The 22282-nt window shown below is 37.7% G+C and overlaps 1 protein-coding gene across 4 annotated transcripts in view; it reads left to right on the top strand.

Annotated features, from left to right (window-relative positions):
* Positions 1-21550, top strand: part of PNPLA8 (patatin like phospholipase domain containing 8) — a 49313-nt gene extending 27763 nt beyond the window's left edge. For all 4 annotated transcript variants that reach the window (XM_047752365.1, XM_047752367.1, XM_047752366.1 and 1 more), the window contains 4 exons: positions 3228-3285; positions 5829-6023; positions 13674-13869; positions 20474-21550. In XM_047752365.1, coding sequence (XP_047608321.1) covers positions 3228-3285; positions 5829-6023; positions 13674-13869; positions 20474-20748 — 724 coding nt within the window. In that variant the 3' untranslated portion in view covers positions 20749-21550. The remainder of the gene's footprint in view (positions 1-3227; positions 3286-5828; positions 6024-13673; positions 13870-20473) is intronic.
* The last annotated feature ends 732 nt before the right edge of the window (positions 21551-22282 follow it).

The following is a 22282-nucleotide window of genomic DNA, read 5'->3' as shown; positions in this document are numbered from 1 at the left end:
GTTTTGTTTTGTTTTGTTTTTGTCTTTTTACCGTTTCTTGGGCTACTCCCACAGCATATGGAGGTTCCCAGGCTAGGGGTCAAATCGGAGCTGTAGCCACCAGCCTACACCAGAGCCACAGCAACTTGGGATCCAAGCGACCTACACCACAGCTCACGGCAACGCTAGATCCTTAACCCACTGAGCGAAGCCAGGGGTTGAACCCGCAACCTCATGGTTCCTAGTCAGGTTCATTAACCACTGAGCCACGACGGGAACTCCAGATGGCCCTGTACCTTTTACCAAGTACTTTTTCCTTTTTTTTCACTGACTTGAAACATCACCTTTATCATATTTTAAATTCTTACCTACATTAGAGTCTGTGTCCAAGTTACTGTTTTTCTCTATTGGTTCTTAAAATTTTTCTCCAAATTCTTTCAGTTTAGTTACTGAACCTTTGTGTAATGTTTTTATATTTGATATAGTGAGTCTTTTATCCTTATTTTTTTCACAATTCTGTTCATTGCTTTTATTTATTCTCCAAAGTGAATCTTAAATTACTTTTATTACATAAGAAAACCCACTGATATTTTGATTGAAATTACATGAAATGTAGCCCTTATTTTCTGGACTATTGACATCTTTCCAATTGAATGACCTTCCCATCCATGTTGATATCGTATGTTACTTGTTTTGGGGTCGACTCTTGTGTCGACCAGAAATTCGTATCAATTCTCATGAACTCCAAATCATAATACTGGTAAGATTTTTTTAATGAACATTTGAAAATTTACTATAAAACCAGGAGTTCCCGTCGTGGTGCAGTGGTTAACGAATCCGACTAGGAACCATGAGGTTTCGGGTTCGATCCCTGGCCTTGCTCAGTGGGTTAAGGATCCGGTGTTGCCCTGAGCTGTGGTGTAGGTTGCAGACGCGGCTCGGATCCCGCGTTGCTGTGGCTCTGGCATAGGCCGGTGGCTACAGCTCCGATTCGACCCCTAGCCTGGGAACCTCCATATGCCGAGGGAGCAGCCCAAAGAAATAGTAAAAAGACAAAAAAAAAAAAGAAAATTTACTATAAAACCAGTCTTTCTTCTATGAAATGTTTTCTTCCTCTTGTTACTCATTAGAGTATCTTCATGTATTTGCATATTGCTATTTCACTGATGATCTTTCAAAGGCATCTTTATTTTAATCACAGCATTGATAACCTTCTAAGTATAGTTAGTTATTTTTTTTTCTTTCCCTACTTTTCCACTCAGCTTTCACTTCACAACAAACCTCTCCAAAACTGGCCAGTCTAAAACAACGATGATTTTGTCTGGTGATTCTATGATTTGACTGCCATTTATTCTTCTGTTCATGTCTAAACTCACTCACAGCTGCTAGAAGCCAGTGGACGGCTCAGCTGAGATGGTCTTTCTCATCCTGGGTTTCACCGCATCATGGCAGAGTTCCCGTAGGGCAAGCCCTGCTGCATGAGGACTTAGCAAGCCTCAGTTTAGTGGCATGTGTGCTGATATCTCATTGACTAAAACCTCGAAAATCCAGGCTCGGTGTGGGAAGGGACGATGTACAAGGGTGTGGAAATCACTTAATATACACCCTTGTACGTAAGTTTGAGGGCCTTGTTATGATCTACCATGCCTATTCCTTGACCTTTTTGGTCAGTTTTTTTCTCTCATTGTTTATTGAGCGAATTTTTATGGGTTTTTCCCCTCTGATATGATTTTGTGCTATTTTAGGGATACTTTTTTTTTGTCTTTTGTCTTGTTGTTGTTGTTGTTGCTATTTCTTGGGCCGCTCCAGAGGCATATGGAGGTTCCCAGGCTAGGGGTCAAATCAGAGCTGTAGCTGCCGGCCTACGCCAGAGCCACAGCAACGCGGGATCCGAGCCGCGTCTGCAACCTACACCACAGCTCACGGCAACACCAGATCGTTAACCCACTGAGCAAGGGCAGGGACCGAACCCGCAACCTCATGGTTCCTAATCGGATTTGTTAACCACTGCACCACGACGGGAACTCCCGGGATACTTATTTTTAATTGTAGCATCAATAGAATCTAGCAATGTTAAAAATTTTTGACATCTCTTTAAAATAAGCAATTAGTTCTTCTGACATCTCTTTAAAATAAGCAATATATTCTTCAAATTTCTATTCATAAAAGTTCCCTCAAGTACATTAGCTCTGTTTATAAAATCAAGGTTTAAACTTGAATGTTGCTTGAAGTGTGAAAGCAGCATGCTCCCAGGATCTCTGTCCTAATTTTACAGCAAGATTTCTATGAAAAAATAAAGACCCCTGAAGAATAAAATTGCATTGATCTTCATGCAGAAGAAAGATAAAGATCAGGCTGGGAAAGATAAAGTCCTTGTCTATTTTAGAAAGTATTTTACACTGTGTTTATAAAATATTGTGAAGGGTAGATTACAGCTTGATCTGTAAATACATGAAATTTACTAAATTCTAGTTGAGAACCTTCAGTGTCGTTTAAAAAACTGTCTTCAGGAAAATGTTTTTTCTTGTTGAGGCAGGTTGGTAAAAAACAACAACAACAACAACAACAAAAAACATAGTCTTCATATTCAGTACAGGGGGAAAAACACATAATTTTTGAGTCTGGAAGAAATCTGCCCTGTAATAAAATTTCCTTGTAATGGAATTGTGGAAATTGCTGCCCAAGGACAATTCTATAATGTGGCAATAATACAGATGCCAACTCAGATGATTTAAAAAGCATTTGTGGGGGAGGGAGTGACATAGGCTCTGTATTGCTAAAACAGGTTTAAAATCTAAATATCCCAATCTGGTTTTCAGACTGCGCTGTAACTAGTCTGCCATACTTCTGCAGTCTTAACTCCTTTATCCTGTCAGGAGGACCCTGAGAACAACAAATGTGTTTTGCCTCTGTGCCTTCACTCTCTTGTGTTCAGGCTTTGAATGTGGTGCCCTGCCAGCGTTGGTGTCCTTCTCAAGCCTCATCTCCATGGGTCTTTCCAGATACTGAAGCCTGTATTGATCCCCACCCCCCTTCAGAACTGTAGACACTTGCAACTTTGAGTGGCTAAGAGATAAACTATGTATTGTTTTATGTGGATTAATTGGATTATGAGCCTCTTAGAGGAGAGCTTTAATAAATTCTTTTTTGTCTCTCATAGTTTTGACAAACCATAGGTCAACAGAAATTGTATAGTGTTAGGAAGTAAAATCATTTTAATATAATTTAATTTTTCTCCTTTAATAAAGGGATAGAATGGGATCTTCACTAATGATTGAAACAGCAAGAAACCCCACATGTCCTAAGGTAAGTTTTAGAATCTCTTAAATATAGCACCCAGTTGGAATTGAACCAAATCAGGTGAAAAGATTTATTAGGAAAGCTCTTTATTAAGGTAAGAAAATTCTTAGGAACCTCTTTTAATAAATTATATTGATTCTTTATATATTGGGTCCTTCTGTGAAGAGAGAATGTGATCATTGGACCTTTTCTATATGAAGTAAGTATAACAAAGTTTAAGAACATGGAAGTCTGAAAATAACGATGAAGAATTATTTTATTATAGGGTTAATCAAACTTAGAGATTTAAGGAAAATTGTGGCATTTCCTCCCCTTGATTTTTTAAAAACTTTATGTGCCTCTTGGATATATAAATGTACAAATGGAATCTCATTTTTTAAAATCTTCATGTCACTAGACTACATCTCAGTTTGGCCTCTGTTTTTATTTATTTTGTTTGAAACCCAGTGATCTGAGTACTGCACGTGGCTCTGTTCTTTAGTAAGTCTCATTATTTGATTCAAGAATAGGGTTTATGTACCTAAGAATCCCATGTAGCTCCTATTTATTCTTGGGTAACAAGATGTAACCTTGAAAAATCAAATACAGCTCCCTCTATTGCTCTTTCAGTCTTGCTTACACATATTTTCATTCATTCTTTAGATATTAAGTATGCACCCCCAGTGCCCCCACTATGCTAGTCACTTTGCGTACATTAGTGAGTAAATGCAGGCGTGGAGTTTATAGTCCAGCAGGGCAAAGTAAGCATTAATCAAATGATCACACAAGTGAGATAGAGTTTTTCCTGAAATTAGAGCCACGGAGCACAAAAACAGTCGCTTGAAAGCATGTATTTACAGGACTATGAGGGAAGGCAACTCTAAAGAAATGAGCTTTGAGGGCTCTGTTGAAGGCTGGCAAAGTGAACAGTCTGTGCAGGAGGAATCACAGAGAAATGTGGGGAATGAGAGTCCCTGCAGACTGGAGCCTAGGGATCCAAGAGCAGAGTGTGTGGTGAGACTGGAGTGGTAGCTGGCTCAGACCCCGCGAGGCCATGGTAATGAGATGCACTAGCTCATTGGAGAGGACCCCCGGCTGCACACTGCATCTCCTGTTCTCTTGCATCTTCAGGGCTTCTTGTTTGTTTGTTTTTGAATTGTGTGAGTCACTACCTTAAAAAAGAGTAGAGTGGGTATGGGGGAACTGCAGTCACCTAAAAAATAATTCACTCAGGGTAAAGGAGGCAGCCACCCACACATTTCTTTTTAATCGAGCCTACCTCTACACCAATTAATAGAGAGACCTTCTGGATATTAGTTTATGGCTAATTTCTATCCTAGACACACACTTGGGTCACTCACAAGAATTTGGAGCATAACCTTTTGTTTCTAAAAGAGCAAAGCATGGAGTTCCCATTGTACCTTAGCGGGTTAAGGACCCAACATTGTCTCTGTGAAGATGTGGGTTCGATCCCTAGCCTTAATCAGTGGGTTAAAGATCCGGCTTTGCCTCAGGCTGCAGTGCAGGTCGCAGATGCAGCTCCAATTCGACTCCTAGCCTGGGAACTTCCATGAGGCCATTAAAAAGAAAGAAAAAAATAAAAATTAAAAAATAAAGTGGGCCAAGCACACAGGCCCCTGGCAGGACTTGGCACAGGACCCTCGAAACCCGGCTTCACCAGTTCCTTTCAGCTTCTTAAGTTTATATTGCAGATCATTAACAGATACGTCACATTTTATACAAATTCAGTGGACAGTGATAAAATCTAAGAAGCCAGGTGATAAACATTAGTTTTTTAATAAAAAAATTAACCTAGTTACCGGTTATGAACTATAATCAGAAAGCCTTGAGAATTTGTTTAGTGTTAGAGTTTCAGCTATTAAAGTTGTAATGCTTTTAAAGAGCACAAAAAGACTAATTTGTAAATGATGTGAAAATAGTGTATTCATCTTTAAGTAGTTTTTATTCATTGCTCCTGCAGCTATTATATATAGTTATTATATAAAGGCCTGCAATTGTATGCCTCTTGAATGTTTTTTTAAATAGCTAACACAGGGCTTCCCATCATGGTGCAGCGGAAACGAATCTGCCTAGGAACCATGAGCTTGTGGGTTCAATCCCTGGCCTCACTCAGTGGGATCTGGCTTTGCCGAAAGCTGTGGTGTAGGTCGCGGACCCGGCTCAGATCCTGGCGTAGGCTGGCAACTGTAGCTCTGATTAGACCCCTAGCCTGGGAACCTCCATATGCTGTGGGTGCGGCCCTAAAAAAGGCAAAATAAATAAATAAAAATAAATAAATAGCTAGCACAATCATGTAGTCAAAAACTATCTTTTGTTATTGTTCTCTTATAATGCATGTCTCAAAATTGTCTCAGCCCTTGTATCTATTTTCCCATAAAGAAATACCTATTTAAAAGAATCTGCTCCCCTCTGCTGAACATTATAGTTATACTGTATATTTATCTTGACAGGTAGAATTTGTTCATTCATACTACTAAATAATATTAAATTTTCACTGTTCCCAAATATTGCTGCCTACACTGAATATCGTTCTCTTTTTAATTCACTAGGTAGCTGCAGTAAGTACCATAGTGAACAGAGGGATAACGCCAAAAGCTTTCGTGTTCAGAAACTATGGTCACTTTCCTGGAGTCAACTCTCACTATCTGGGAGGCTGTCACTATAAAATGTGGCAGGCCATTAGGGCCTCATCTGCTGCTCCAGGCTACTTTGCAGAATATGCCTTGGGAAATGATCTTCATCAAGTAAGTTGACTGTGTGGCTTGGCTTTTAAAACTTTACATGATTAGAAAGAATCCGCACTTACTAAATGTCAAGGAAACGTTCTTCGTGGAAATGTGGCAAAAGATGCACATACAGTTCAAGATATTTTTACTTGTTTGTTTTACTTAGATTGGCAAGCCTTCTGGATCGAGAGCATATTTCAGGAAAGATTTGTTTGTATCTTATGTAATGTCATTCATGGTCCGTTATAATAATTTTAATTTGATGGAAAAATAAAGTAGTATGTATGGTTGGCTTTCCAAATGTGATTAAAAAGTAACAATGAGTAAGTAACTGGGAGCTCTTACAGCTGAAGAAGTTAAGCTTAAAATGGAAGCAGATGAAAAGAAAAAGAAAAAAAAGTAACAAAGACCAAAGGCCAAAACTCCCCAACTAGAATGTATTAAGCTATCTCCTTTTGTAAAGGATTTTGAGATACTAGGGCATTAGTTGCCTGATCTGTGAAAGGTAATACTCTGATCACATTTTTCTGAGTTTGTTTTGTTCTTGATATAAAGTGTTTACATAAACAGGTATTCTTTATAACAAAAAAGTAACAATGAAACAATCTCTGAAATGCAGAATACAGTTTTTTTGACAGTTTTGCTGGATGTATTTTGAAGAAGAGAATATAATAAAATAATAGTAGTAAACACTTGTTAAATTAGCTATGTGCCAAACACCAGAGAGTCCTTTGTGTGTGTTTCCTCATTTAATCCTCACAGCTTATGAGGCAGATACAGTTACTTCCATTTTACAAATGAAAGAGTCTTAAGAAAAGTTAAGTAACTAGACTAGGGTTGCCACTGGTAAGTGACAGAGTAGAATGCTATCTATAATTATACTATTTTTTTTTATTATTTATTTATTTTGACCACACCTGTGGCATGTGAAAGTTCCTGGGCCAGGGATCAAACCTGCACCACAGCAGCGACTGCTGCAATGACAGCACTGGATCCTTAAATCCTCTGTGCCATGGCAAAACTCCTGTACTATTTTTAAATTTATGGCTAAATGATCAATAATGTTGAGTATTATTTCTGTAATGTTGAATAATTTATTCTTTTTCTGTGTTATACACTCATTTATTTATCATAAATTTTTCCCTGTCATGTTTTACCACTGTTTATGGAACTCTTAACTCATAACTTTTACTAAATGATCAAGAAAAAGTCAACAAAGCTTTTGAGCTAATACTTTCAAAATACATGTTTTTAATACATGCCTAATTTTTTATATGCTATCCCACTTAAAATCAGTCTTTTTTGATGGAGCCAATAACCTTAACTCTCCTTCCTACTCTCTGATAATCATTTGGTATTCAGATATATGTTGAGAAAAAAACATATTTTTACAAGGATTTTTAGATGTTGTTCAGAAGCTACAGATCTTCTATGTAAACTACATATCAACTATGTAATTTTAATTTACATAAGTTCATGTTATAGCTAAAACATTTTCATCAGCTTATTTTCTCCTATATTTTTATGTAACAGCTTGGAGATATATATGTATATTTTTTAATTATTTAATGAATTTTATTACATTTATAGTTGTACAACGATCATCACAACCCAATTTTATATCATTTGCAGCTTGGTTATATTTTTAAATGTTAGACTCAACTGTCCCATTTTTTTTCTGTCTTTCCAGAAGTATTGTCATACTCTTTGCAGTTAAGAGATTAAAATAGGGTTCCTTTCGTCTTTGGAGTCAGTGCAGACTGTTTTTTACTTGGTCACATCAGTCATTGCTGAGTTATGTAAGGCACTTCCCCTTCTCCCCTTTCTCTGGTTTATTCCACCCCCTCAGGACAGAAAGTGGTAGCTGTAGAGTTTCTTCTAAGTGTTGATTTCAGGACTTACTAGTTTAAATAAAATGTTTATCTTAATATGTATCTTGCTGTTTGTAACAACTGTTTCTCCATATTCTATAGTATTTAAACCGTGTCATAAATAGAGAAATAACAGTGTATTTAAAAATGTGAACTTACAACTTCAAGGTTTAAGGTTAATAACTTACAACTTTAAGATGGGTGTCATGGCAGTTACACCAGAGTATTAGTGAACATCTCAAGTGATGAGTTACTGCATTTCAGGATGGTGTGTTCTCAGTCGTCAAAAGAAGTTATCTCCCTTGCTCTTTATTCTTTATCTAAGAGAAAGTAGTTCTAGGGCTTAATTCAGTCCCTAGAATACATATAATACACAAAAGAAATTCAGTGGTTCTTTTTCCACTTCAGGTAGACTAGTACTATTTCTTTCCCTTCATAGCTTATAATCTTTGAGTTTACATTGAGCTGCAGATTGATCTTGATTGTTTAAACAAAGAGGACATCCCAAGCAAGGTTCCTTTCCAACCCTTCAGAAGTGGCCAAGAGGTTTAAAAGTCAAATATACTTTACGTACTAAAAAAGTATTAGAATTTTGTCATTTAAAAAACCCCTCAAATACACTACTTATTATAATCCTTTTATCCTAAGTTCTTTGAATAATTATATTCAGTTATTTCCAGTTTCATTTGAAAAATCTCTTTTAACTGTCATGTCTGACACATGTTTTAATGTAAGTTCATATCCTTTCTGGAATCAGGTAGAGTATAAATTATACATTAATATTCTATTTGAACTGTTATTGAAAGCAGTACTGTAATTAAGAGGTGTGAGTCAGTAGATATGTAGATTTAATTGGTCTTTGTAAGAAGAATGTTATAGTATTTACAAGGCTTATTAGGTGTCCTAGGAAATCATAAAGTAGGAAGAATTCTTTTGGAGTAACTTCCAATGCATTATTTCTCTTCCCCCACCCAAGTGGCTTCATATTTATCTTGAAATAGTAATTTTTACACACAATTACCCCTTGCCTCTCTCTCTTTTTAACAACTTTATTCAGGTAAAATTAATATACAAATAAAGGCACATATTTGACGTATACAGCTTGATGAGTTTAGCCATATGCATATCTCTTCTCTTTTATCTTTTTCCATCTCTCCCTGCAAAATTAAATCATTTATTCCCTGTCTTTGGAGAAAGAGCCTGATAAATGAGCTTGTGCTGAATGTTTTGATAGCAAATTCTAATAATATTATTTCTTTTAGGCCTAATTTACATTTTAAAAGGTTATATTCGTAACTCAAGATACATTAACCTAAGAGAAATGATGATATTTCATATAAATGCTCCCGGTAAAGAGTATTTTAGGCAGAAAGAGCCTTCCTAGCACTTTCTGTGCTAAATTATGCCTGTGCAAGGCCACAACTAGTCATTGTAACTGGACATAAATGTGAGTGCTTAGAGTGCCAGGCACTGTGTTAGCCATAATTGCTAGCATGTTGTTTCCTGGATCCTACTCTCAAATAGCTCAAACTAGAAGAATATAAACAGTTAGAGAATGAGATGATAAATTCAATGATAAAAACATGTATAGGGTTGAGAAGTAGTGTAAAAGATGTGATTTATCTTGTCAGGATTGACTTGACAAAGACTTCATCGGGGCTTATGTATAAAGAATGAATAGTTGATTGGGATAGGAATGGGGTCGGGGGAGGATGAGGAGTGATTGCTTAATGATTGCAGATTCTCTTTCCGGTGACAAAAACGTTTTGGAAATAGATAGTAGTGATAGTAGTAAAACATTCCGAATGTAAAACTCCACTGCATCATAACCTTAAACATGGTTAAAAGAATCAAGTTTTTGTCATACATTTTTACCATAATAAAAAATATTTAAAAAAAAAAACAAAATAAGAATATGAGGTGATCAGCTGTTCCTGTTGTCCAGCAGTTATTTTCTGGTATAAATTCTCTGATTTGTGATTTGAAATGGTTAAATGTACATTAAAAGAAATAAAATAAATTTTAAGCTATTAAGTTCCTGCACAATGTACTGCAATTAAAACACAATCCTTTGTTTACCACCAAAAGATAAGTGTCGCTTTATTTGTTGAGTTCATTTTTCTTTTTTTTTTTGTCTTTTTTTTTTGCCTTTTCTTGAGCCGCTCCCGAGGCATATGGAGGTTCCCAGGCTAGGGGTCTAATCGGAGCTGTAGCCGCCAGCCTACACCAGAGCCACTGCAGCACGGGATCTGAGCCGCATCTGCGACCTACACCACAGCTCACGGCAACGCCGTATCCTTAACCCACTGAGCAAGGCCAGGGATCGAACCCGCAACCTCATGGTTCCTAGTCGGATTCGTTAACCACTGCGCCACGACGGGAACGCCAGTAAGTTCATTTTTCAAGGGCAGCACCCAGCATGAGCAGTGGCTGACAGTAAGTACAAAATATGTAAATAACCAAGGGTGTGACTGCCCTGCTGTAGTGAATGACAAGGCTTCAGGAGATACCATAGGCCAAACCTTAGCCTACAACTTAGAAGAGGCGTCTGACAACAGTAGGCTAACCATGAACAGAGCTTAAGGGATGATATTCCTTACCCTGGGACTCAAGTGCGTACCAAAAATTTTAACTTCTGCATTTTTTTTGATGGAAAGGAAGTAAAGTTAAAGGAGTAGGAATTTGATTTGAAGCATGGCTATTAAAACCACTGGAAACTTTTTGATGTGGGGTTGACTTTGCTATTGTCGATTCATGCTAAACCTTGTTTGCCCCTTATCTTTTCTCTCCTTTTGTCTTCTCTGATCCTTCTGTAAAGCTTTTACAGTAATGAAGTGTTTCGTCTGGAATATCCAGAGATTAAGAGTTCCTGTTGTGGTGCAGCGGAAATGAACCCAGCTAGGAACCATGAGGTTGAGGGTTCGATCCCCGGCCTTGCTCAGTGGGTTAAGGATCCGGTGTTGCCATGAGTTGTGGTGTAGGTCGCAGATGCGGCTCTGATCTGGTGTTTCTGTGGCTGTGGTGTAGGCCAGCGGCAACAACTCCAATTAGACCCCTAGCCTGGGAACCTCCAAATGCCATGGGTACGGACCTAAAAAGATTAAAAAAAAAAGACAAAAAAGACCAAAAAAAAAATTGAAATACCCAGAGATTAGAAGTTACACGGAGTATAACTATAGAATTTATAGTAGGGCAAAATCCTGCATAGTGTTTGTTTTTTGTTTGTTTGTTTTAAATGGCTGCACCTGTGGCATATAGACATTCCCGGACCAGGGATTGAATCTGATCCTGAGCTGTGATGTACGCCACAACTATGGCAATGCCAGATCCTTTAACCTGCTTTGCTGGGCCAAGATTCAAACCTGTGCTTCTGCAGCAACCCAAGCCTCTGCAGTTGGATTCTTAACACACTGTGCCACAGTGGGAACTCCCTACATGGTTGGTCGGTTTGTTTACGGCCACATCTGCAGTATATGGAAGTTCCTAGGATACGGGTCAAATTGGAGCTGGAGCTGCATATCTACACCACAGCCATGCCAACACCATGTCTGAGCTGCATCTGTGACCTGCACCACATGTGGTCTTTCAGCAACACTGGATCCTTAACCCACTGAGAGAGGCCAGGGATTCAGCCCACACTCTCATGGAGACTACATGGGGTCCTTAATCCACTGAGCCACAGTGGGAACTCCTGCATGGTGTTTTTAATGGGGCCTTCAAGCCAGAGGATACTGATATTGATGATGGCGAGGTATGGGGTAGATGGTTTTCCATAAGGAAAAGAAAAACTTGGGGAAAGTCTCTTTTATCTTTTGATTCCCTAATTAGTTTTATAAAAAGACAGTCATATTCTTGCCTTCCTAGAGGTTGCGTTGCTGCATGTGTTGCTTTTTACTCTTATCAGAAACTTGCAAATCATTGAAAAGGAAACTGTCAACAAAGCCTGTTTAAAGTGCTAGGATCAGTACTAAAATAAGTTGCCATTGAACCCATTTTAAATTATACGTGTATCTATACTCAACACAATACCTAATCATAAAATTTTGAAACTGGAAGGGACTTTAGAAATTATCTAGTCAAACCTTATTTTAAAAGTCACGTGGTCTCTACCAAAGAGCTAATAAGTAGAGAGGCTAAGATTGGAAGGATCAGGATTCCTAATCTGTTTCTTTCCCCCTACTTCTGTATCTTCAGAAAAATATTAAAATACCATTATGATATTTTAGAAGTATATGGCTTATTGCAAAAGTGTTTTTTTGGTTTTTTGTTTTGTTTTTTTACTTCACCCATAGCATGTAGAAGTTGCGGGGTGAGGGATTGCACCTGCACCACAGCAGCGACCCGGTCCACTGCAGTGACAGTGATGGATCCTTAATCTGCTGTGCCACAAGAATACTCCCAGAAAGAGTTTTGTATTTAAAAAATATATAACATGTATTACACATACACACACACACAACATAACTCTAAGGAAAACTCTGCTATGCAAAATGGTTCTTTTGGCAAAGATCCTAGAGGCTATAACTTTACTGTACTAGTACATTAAAAAAGAATTTTGATAAAATAACCCTCCCATGAAAAAATAATTTAATTCATTATTTATCTTTGCCCCCAAATCTGTGGATTACTGTAATGTGCATTCATTTTAAATATGTGTTATCTTAACTGCATGACAATTTAAGGTTATATTTCTCTCATCCTTGTAGTAGGCATGTTTTTTCAAAATTCTTTAATGTACTCTGTACAGAATTATCTTCCAGTAGAAGTGGATTGCCTACTCAGTATATTAGGATTGTTTCAGTTAGGTTCTTGCTGGAATGCATGACCCTTGGAACATGTTTTGAAGAATAAGCAAGAGCTGAACAGAGAAGGGGTCTGGGGCAGGAACATTTTGCATTGACAGCATGTGCAGAGGCATGAAGGCAAGAAAATTCGGCTCCTTCAGAAAACTGCAAATAGGCCTTGAATGGTCACACTGTAGGATTAGAGGATGTTGAATTTTGTGTAGCTTCAAAATGCAAATCTAGAATTAAGTACAAGTTAGGGGAGGGAGATTTGGGCTCTAATAAATTAGAAGGAATAATTTTCTAACAGCTTACAGCTTTTCAAAATCGAATGGATATACTAATACCAAGTGAGGTTTTTCCCAGGAATGCAAGACTGGTTATAGACTTTTATTCTACTACATTTTTACAGCACACTCTCAGCATATTTTGCCCTTTCCTTCTGAATTTTTCAAAATAATATTGGTAAATGCTTAAAAATTTTAAGTTTTCCACTTTGTTTAGGTTATATCAATTAGCAGTAAATGAATACGGTGCTTTGAAATTGTATTGTTGGCAAAATTTCAAATTAGTTTGATTAATTTGGTTATATTTGACTTCTGAAGGAAGAACTGCTCTTATTTGTCTGGCAGAATCGCAATTCTTTTGTTAGATTTTATGTGGAATCTATATTAGCCACTGAACAAGGATAAAGATCTGGTTTAGTAATTCAGTTCATCTCAGTAGTTTTGAGCAACGTATGCAGAGCAATCCAAGAAATTCAAAGGTTTTTCATAATAGGAAAGGAAGCTTTACTAAAGCCAATGAGGCCAGCGAGTTTTCACAGTATATAAAATAAATACAGTTTAATGGAATCTCTCATTTTTTAAGAGTTTGTTCAGCTCATTACATAGTTCTGCTTTTCCAGCAAATACATCTCAGACTGTTTAAAATATTATTTGTTTTCATCTTTGGAAGAGAGAATTTTCCTTCTGAGAGTTCTGTGCTATGTTTGCTTGCCCTGTGTTTTTCAGGATGGAGGTCTGCTTCTGAATAACCCTTCAGCACTAGCAATGCACGAGTGTAAATGTCTTTGGCCAGACGTGCCGTTAGAGTGCATAGTGTCCTTGGGCACCGGACGTTACGAGAGCGACGTGAGAAACACCACAACGTACACCAGCCTGAAAACCAAACTGTCTAATGTCATCAACAGTGCTACGGACACAGAAGGTCAGTCTGTTTATGTGCTGCCTTCACTTACTTTACCTTCTGGGATGCAGTTCATGGTGCCTTCCAGAAGTGAATGGTGTTACGTTTGTGTTGTAGACTTAAGAAGCACATGGGAGCAGGTCTTATGTCGTTTCTGTTTCTCCTGAGTAACCCCAGGGTAGTGACTCTTCTCCATGTGGGAGCTGATGCTGCCTTTGCCTCCTTACAGTTGAAGGCTAAGCAGGATTAGCAGCAAAGGCTTGGTTGGAGACTCTTGGTTGGAGCCAGTTAAGTAACAGGGAAAAGAAATCGGGTTGACTCAGATATACAAGTGCTAACAGAGAGAGAAAGAGTGCTTAAGGAATTCAACGATTTTGTATTGTGGAGGTAAACTGGAATAAGTCCTTATTTCCACTCTTGCTGCCCCTGTGACCTAGTCTTCATATAAAGGCCCAAGAGACCCTTTTACAGTGTAAACTAAATCACGTCTATACGCAGCTCAAAACCCTCTAGGCTTCCTGTCACACTTAGAACAAAATCCAAAAGCCTCATTCACTGAAATTCATCCAGTCTTGGAATGCATCTCTTCCCCCCCCCTCTCAAAATGTGTCCCCTCTATAAAGTGTGTCCAGCTACGCTTTAATTCTTTCTGTTCCTCAAACTTGCTAAGAAGTCTCCTGCCTCAGGGAGTTGCCATCTTCTCTTTGTAAGGCCTTCCCCTAGGTACATGCTTGATTCCCTCCCTTGCTTCATTCAGATGTCTCTGCCCAGATGTCACTTCTCCAGGGAGCCCTTTTCTGATCACTTTCTAACCCCCTCACCATCTCATGCTAACCCCTTATCCTGCTTCCTCTTTTTTTTTTTTTTCCCAGAGCGTCTATCTCATTGTGTGTGTGTGTGTGTGTGTGTGTGTGTGTGTGTGTGTGTGTTTCCCCACACGCACTTGTTAATTGCTTATGGTCTCTATCTATCTATCCCACAAGAATGTAAGCAGGAACTTAGCAGTTGACTGTGTTGACTGCAGTGCCTGGCACAGTAGGTAGTCAGTATTTGTAGACTTTCTCATTTTGGCCTTGAGGTCTAAATCACCTCATTTTACTACATTATTTTTAAGCCCTACATGAAATCTGTTTAAAAGAGTTTTTACCGCTTAATAGTCCCTTGCTTTTAAATCCCATTCTCTCCATGGTACCATGTTATTTACTGAGTCATTAGCCTACATGAGGATCTTCAGCACCCCACTGAGGTGCCACTCTGGGTTTTTCACTATCTGAAATTTTGTTGTCAAATCAGTAAGATCTTCTTACTGTAAGCAGTTGTCTGAGAAAAAGATAGTCTTGATCATCCAGTCAGGATATTCATACGTGTAATGGGCTCATTTGAAAGTTTTAAGAAATGTCAAGTGCTGCCTTCTGCGCTTATATTCTAATTAGTGAAGAATTAGAATGAAATGTGATTGCTGATGGTTATTAACCTATAAAAGTGGCAGTTTCATTTGGTTCAATCTAATATATTTTCAGTTGCTAAATAAATGGTGGATAGTAGATGATTAAGACAATGAGAACACTAAACTATATTGTTGTAGACAATTTACCAGAAGCAGTTTAGACTTGATATGGGTCTAAAAGGATACATATGTTTTAAACATTTCAAAAGAGACTTTAGACTTCAGCTTCTGGCCATGATGGAATAATAGGAGCCATATATTTCCTGCTACCTTAAATCATTAGAAAACTGTACAGAGCAGTGGTTTTCAGCTATTAGATGACAGGTGGCTTTGGTCAGTGATCCTTGAGAGAAGGAAAATAAATGAAGTAATCACATGATTGCCGGGCTTGCTACCTGAGGTGTTTCTAGGCTGTAGCACAGGGAGGGGGGAACTCAGAAAAGCAGGACAGTCCTTTGTAGTTCAGAAAACAATTTTGAATTCAAGGAAGGCAAAGAAGCTAAAATTTGTGGGCAAAATGCTATAGAGAAGGCAGCTTCATAGACAGAGTGGCCTAGAGACATGCAAAGGAGTCCCCTTGAGTACTGACCTGTGCTGTGCACATGTGTGTGAGGGACTCCCCAAGGCAGATGGCCCCAGTGTGATTAGGCAGAAGAATCTTTGGAGCTCACATGGGACCCGAGTAGCTCAGATTTCTATCACCCAGGTTAGAAAGATCTTATAATATGTGGAATGTGCAGCAGAGGCCTCAGAAGGGGACTGTCTCAGTAGTGGCATCAGATTAGTTCTAGACTGAAGGCTGCTCTCGATCCACCCTAAAATGGCATAAAAGCAATCCTCAAAAAGATCGATTTGATCTTTTTTTTTTTTTTTTCGTTAATTCCATTTTAACAGCATCCACTGTTAGAAGAAAATCCAACAATATTTAAAGGAATGTGACAATTCCAGCACACAAAAATGTGAGGTTCAGAAGTTCCCGTGTGGCACAGCAGGTTAAGGATCACACATTGCTGTGGACGTGGTGCAGGTCAAAACTACAGCACGAGTTTGATCCCTGGCCCAGGAACTTCCATGTGCTGTGGACATGGTTAAAAAAAAAAAAGAAAAAAGACAAAACATCAGTGAGGTTCACAATGGTTGGCATCCAATAAAAAAAAAATTACCCCTTGTGGCCCTAAAAAGCAAAAAAATAAAAATGAAAAATGAAAAAAAAGTGAAGAAAGTTCCCATTGTGGCTTAGCAGGCAACAAGCCTGACTACCATCCATGAGGATGCAGGTTCAATCTCTGGCCTTGCTCAGTGGGTTAAGGATCCAGCATTGCTGTGAGCTGTGGTGTAGGTTGCAGACATGGCTTGGATTCCCACGTTGCTGTGTCTGTGGTGTAGGCTGGCAGCTGCAGCTCCAATTCAACCCCAGCCTGGAAACTTCCATATGCTGCAAGTATGGCCCTAAAAAGCAAAAAAAAAAAAAAAAAACCAGGCATACAAAGAAAGAAGCATGAAAAGACACCATTAACTAGGAGCATATCCAACCAATGAGAACAAACCAAGATAGGAAACAGATGATAGAATTGGCAGACAGGGGGAGAGTTCTCATCATGGTGCAGCAGAAACGAATCTGACTAGAAACCATGAGGTAGTGGGTTCAATCCCTGGCCTTGCTCAGTGGGTTGAGGATCTGGCATTGCCATGAGCTATGGTGTAGGTCACAGATGGGGCTCTGACCTCAAGTGGCTGTGAGTTGCTATGACTGTGGCATAGGCCAGCAGCTGTAGCTCCGATTAGACTCCTAGCCTGGGAATCTCCATGTGCTGCACTTGCGGCCCTAAAAAGCAAAAAAAGAAAAGAAAGAAAGAATTGGCAGACAGTGATGTTACAAAACTGTTGTATACTCCATATATTCTCTGAGATAGAGGAAGATTTGAACATGATGAGACAAATAGGTGATATTGAAATGACCCAAATCAAATCTGTAAAGGTGAAAAATACAATATGTGACATGAAAAATACAGTTGATAAGATTAATAGTTCTGTACAAATACATGGAGAAACTAGAAGAATAAATATTTTCCTATTTACTAAAGCCACCTTTACCCTGACACCAAAACCAGGCAGAAATATTGCTAAAAAATATAAAAATACAAGTCAATATCCCCTACTAATATGCATGCAAAAATCCTTAAAATATACTGATAAATTGAACTCAGCAATATATAAAAGGAGAATATAGCATAACCTGATAGGGTTCATCCCAGGAATATATGTTTGGATTAAATTTCAAAAATTCAATATAATTCACTGTATGAACAGACTAGGAAAAGGAAAAATTTTGTGATAATAGATGCAGAAAAGACATCTGACAAAATGCAACATCCATTCGTGATTTTAAAAAAGCAAACAAACTTCCAGCAACTTAGGAACAGGAGGGAACTTCCTTGGTCATCTACCAAAAAAAGTAGTGCTAGCATCATATTTAATGGTGAAGGACTGAATACATTCTGCTTAAGATCAGGAGCTGATTTAGATTAGATGTCTCTCATCACTTCCAGTCAGTGTTGTACTGAAGATAAGGCAATAAAAGAAAATAAAAGGCACACAGGAGTTCCCGTCGTGGCGCAGTGGTTAACGAATCCGACTAGGAACCATGAGGTTGCGGGTTCGGTCCCTGCCCTTGCTCCATGGGTTAAGGATCTGGTGTTGCCGTGAGCTGTTGTGTAGGTTGCAGACGTGGCTCAGATCCCGTGTTGCTGTGGCCCTGGCGTAGGCCGACAGCTACAGCTCTGATTGGACCCGTAGCCTGGGAACCTCCATATGCTGCAGGAGCAGCCCTAGAAAAAGCGAAAAGATAAATAAAAATAAAAATTTTAAAAAGCATGCAGATTAGAAATGAAGTGTTTATAGACAACGTGGTTGTCTATGTTAACAATCCTAAGGAATCTATAAAACAACTGCTAGAACTAATAAAGTGAGTTTAGCAAAGTCGAAGAATGTAAGATCAATAAAAATCAATTGTATTTTTGCATACTAGCAATGAACAATTAGAAATTGGAAATAAATATATACAAAGATAGATAATATTTATAATAGCATTAAAATACTAAATACTTAAGGAATATTTAACAAATTAAATACAAGATCTCTTACAAAACACTGCTGAGAGAAATTGCAGATATACTCTGTTCAAGAGTTGGAAATCTCGGTATTGTTACAGTAGCAAACCACAGGTTGATCCAGAGACTCCAAGCAACTGTTGTAAAAATCAAAACAGACATTTTCTGGGGTAGAGATTAACAAGATAACCATAAAATTTATATGGATATGTGAAGGACCTAGAGTAACCAAGAGTTTTGAGAAAGGACAAAGTTGGAGGACTTACACTGACTTCAAGACTGTAAAACTATAATAAGCAAGGGACTGTGGTATTTGCATAAAGATACATGTAAGATAAATAGTATGTAATAGTACAGAAATTGATCCAGACTTGTCTGGTCAAAAGGTTTTTGACAAAGGTAACTCAGTGAGAAAAGGATAATCTTCAACAAATAGTACTGGGGGAGTCAGATAACTATATTTAGAAAGTTGAACCTTGACCCTTCACAGCATATATAAAAACTATTGAAATGGATCATAGAGCTAAAACTGTAAATCTTCTAGAATACCCTGGAGAAAAGTCTTAATGACCTTGAGCAAGGTAAAGAGTCTTTAGATAGGACACAAAAAACATGAATGTAAAAGAAAAAAAACAGATAAAATTAGACTTCATCAAGTTCTAAATTTTGTTCTTCAAAAGAAACTTAATAAAAAGACAGCTATACACTGAATTAAAATATTAGTAAATCATGTGTCTTATCTATCATCAGAACCAAATATATAATCAGATGCAAACTGTATAGAAAATTCTTACATGTACTTAAGGAATTTATAGAGAAGAAAAGATATTTAGTGAAAAAAATGGGCAAAATATTTGAACAGGCCCTTCATTGAAGAAGATAACACAGATGACTGATAAGCCATGAAAGACTTTTTAGTGTCATTAGTCATCAGAGAAATGAAAATTGAGACCATAGTGTACCACTATATCATGTAGAAGGGTTAAAATTAAGACAGACAATACCAAGTGTTGGCAAAGATGGGGAAGATGGGAACTCAGATATATTAAGTGTTGGAATGCAAAATAATACAGCCATTTGGAAAACAGTGTTGCAGTTTTTAAAAAGATAAACATGCTTTTACCATATGACCCAGCAATTTCATCCATGAGTATTTAGCTAAGGTAACTGGCATCATAAATCCACAGAATGGCTTAGGATTATTCCTAGTAGCTAAAAACTGCCAAGAATCAGACTGGAAAGAACACATTGTGTTATATCCGTACAGTGGATCACTAATCAGCAATAAGAGGGAAGGAGCAATCGATCCATGCTGCAACATGTATTTCAAAAGCATTTTGCTGAGTAAAAGAAGCTAGCCAGACACAGAACAGCTATATATTTATGATTCTATTTGTGTGAAGTTTTAGAAATGGCAAAGGGTAAGGTGGGACCCAGCCATAAAGAGGCATGAAGGTAATGGGAAGTGTTCTATGTCATGATTATTGTGCTTGCACCAAGGTACACATTTATCAAAATCTGTCAAATTAGACATTTAAAATCGGTAGAGACTTTGTATAAATTATATCTCAATAAAGATGGTCTCAAGAAATTAAAAATCAAAAAAAGGGAGAATTCCCATTGGAGTGCAGCAGAAATGAATCCTACTGGTATCCATGAGGATGCAGGTTTGATCCCTGCCTCACTCAATGGGTCAGGGATCTGGCGTTGCCACGAGCTATGGTATAGGTCAAAGACTCGGCTTGGATCCCAAGTTGCTGTGATGTGGTGTAGGCCGGTAGCTGCAGCTCTAATTCGACCCTTGCCTGGGAATTTCCAAATGCTGCAGCTTTGGCCCTAAAAAGCGGAAAAAAAAAAAAAGAATTGTATGATGTGTTTGGGAGATGTTTCATTTTGTAGCTGTATTCAATATTAGGGATTCTTTCCTATTAATTAGCTGAAGTGTGGAAATAAGCAATGCTTTGTAATTTTCCTAGAATAGGAAAATTTTAAATAAACATAAAATTAGATGCTTGTAAAATAACTCAATTTTTTTAATCATCCTATTTTCTTTCCTTTGTTTTAACAGAAGTCCACGTAATGCTTGATGGTCTCTTACCTCCTGACACCTATTTTAGATTTAATCCTGTAATGTGTGAAAACATACCTCTAGATGAAAGTCGAAATGAAAAGCTGAATCAGCTGCAGCTGGAAGGGTTGAAGTACATAGAAAGAAATGAAGAGAAAATGAAAAAACTTGCAAAAATATTAAGTCAAGAAAAAACAACTCTGCAGAAAATTAATGATTGGATAAAACTAAAAACTGACATGTATGAAGGCCTTCCATTCTTTTCAAAGTTGTGACGAATGTGTGCGTATAGTCTCATAACTGAATGCCTGTCCAGAAGATCCACAGAATTCAATGAGGAATTGTGGAGTTCAGCCTGACTTACCTTTGAAATGCTAATGAATTCTGAGGGATCCTGAAAAGACAGTGTTCAGACCAGCTCGCACAGTACAGAGAGGGTGTGTCTGATTACAGAATTCATATGGGAATTAGGTTTTTATGATGTTAATAATTAACTGTGCTTTAGGAATCTCACTGTGCTAGTTGGTTTTAGTACATATCGGTGTTGCATTGTTGATGTTTGAGAATTTATTAATATATGTGCCAAACAAGCACTGAGAACTAGCATATTTGATATTTTTTACTTTAGTCACCGTAATCATGTTAAATTTATTTGATCATTGATTTTCTTTCATGTGAAAGAGCATGAATTGTCTTCAATTAATTCATCTCTTTAAACATCACCTAGGTTTTCACAAGCTACATTCTATGATCCACATGTTGCCGTCTACTATTGTATTGTCTAAACCGATGCAGAAAAATGGTATTCTATCAAAGAACTTTTACACTGAAATATGAAAGAACCAGATTTAGTTTTCTATTATTCAAAATATGTTTATTCCAACATTATTTGGTTCAAAAAGATAGGTGAAGTTCTCATCATCCACTTTTCCCACCTTAAATTTCAAGATAATGCAAGATAATGCTGTATGTTAACTTCTCTAGCTATAGCTTATCATTCACTGTTATGAAATTAATTATTTGAATTTATTGAGAAAATACCCCTATCATTAACAAAAATAAACAATGGAAATGACCTATGTTAAAAGGCTAATGTCATTTTTACATTATTTATTATTCATGTTGTATGTAGCTCTTCCTCTCTTTGTAGCGTTTGAATATTCCTGTCAACAGTAGGCTTTTTAAAAAATATTAGGCTTGCTTTACCTTAACTCCTCTAAACTGTCTGGATTTCACAGACGTAAGTAACACCTACAGCAACCCGAATCATTGTTTATGCCAACCAGATTCATCTTCGTTGCAGTATCTATCTATCTGCCATGTCAATCCTTCACCGTGTTTAGACTTGTCAAGAGAAATGATAAAAGGTGAGTTCCCTTTGCTTTATACATGTAAACTAGAGCTAAAGCCTTTGCCCCAATTGTCATACTGTGATTTTGCAACATTGATGTGTAGAGGCAGTGAGATGTAGTTCACAGATGCTGGGAGAGCCACGAGGCTGGATGCTAATTGAGCTCCGATGGCCCAGTCCTTCTTTGTGTGACTTGGAGAAGAATGGACAACCTCTCTGGGCTTCAGATATTCTGTAAAATGAAGAAAGCTAGCTCTAAAATTTTTTTTTACTTTTGCCTTTCATGGCAGCTGAAAAGTTATTTCTGAAAAGGTACAAGCAAAAGATAGGAAGAGGTGTGAAAATGAATTTTCAGTCCTACACATGTAAAATATCTGGTCTTTTCAGAGAAGCACAGAATAGTCTATTTTAGAAACAAAATTGAATGAGTTATTCAGCTCGTCAATTATTTTAATAAT

Source organism: Phacochoerus africanus, chromosome 11 (assembly GCF_016906955.1).
Source record: "Phacochoerus africanus isolate WHEZ1 chromosome 11, ROS_Pafr_v1, whole genome shotgun sequence".
NCBI lineage: Eukaryota > Metazoa > Chordata > Mammalia > Artiodactyla > Suidae > Phacochoerus > Phacochoerus africanus.
This window is presented reverse-complemented; position numbering and strand designations above follow the sequence as displayed.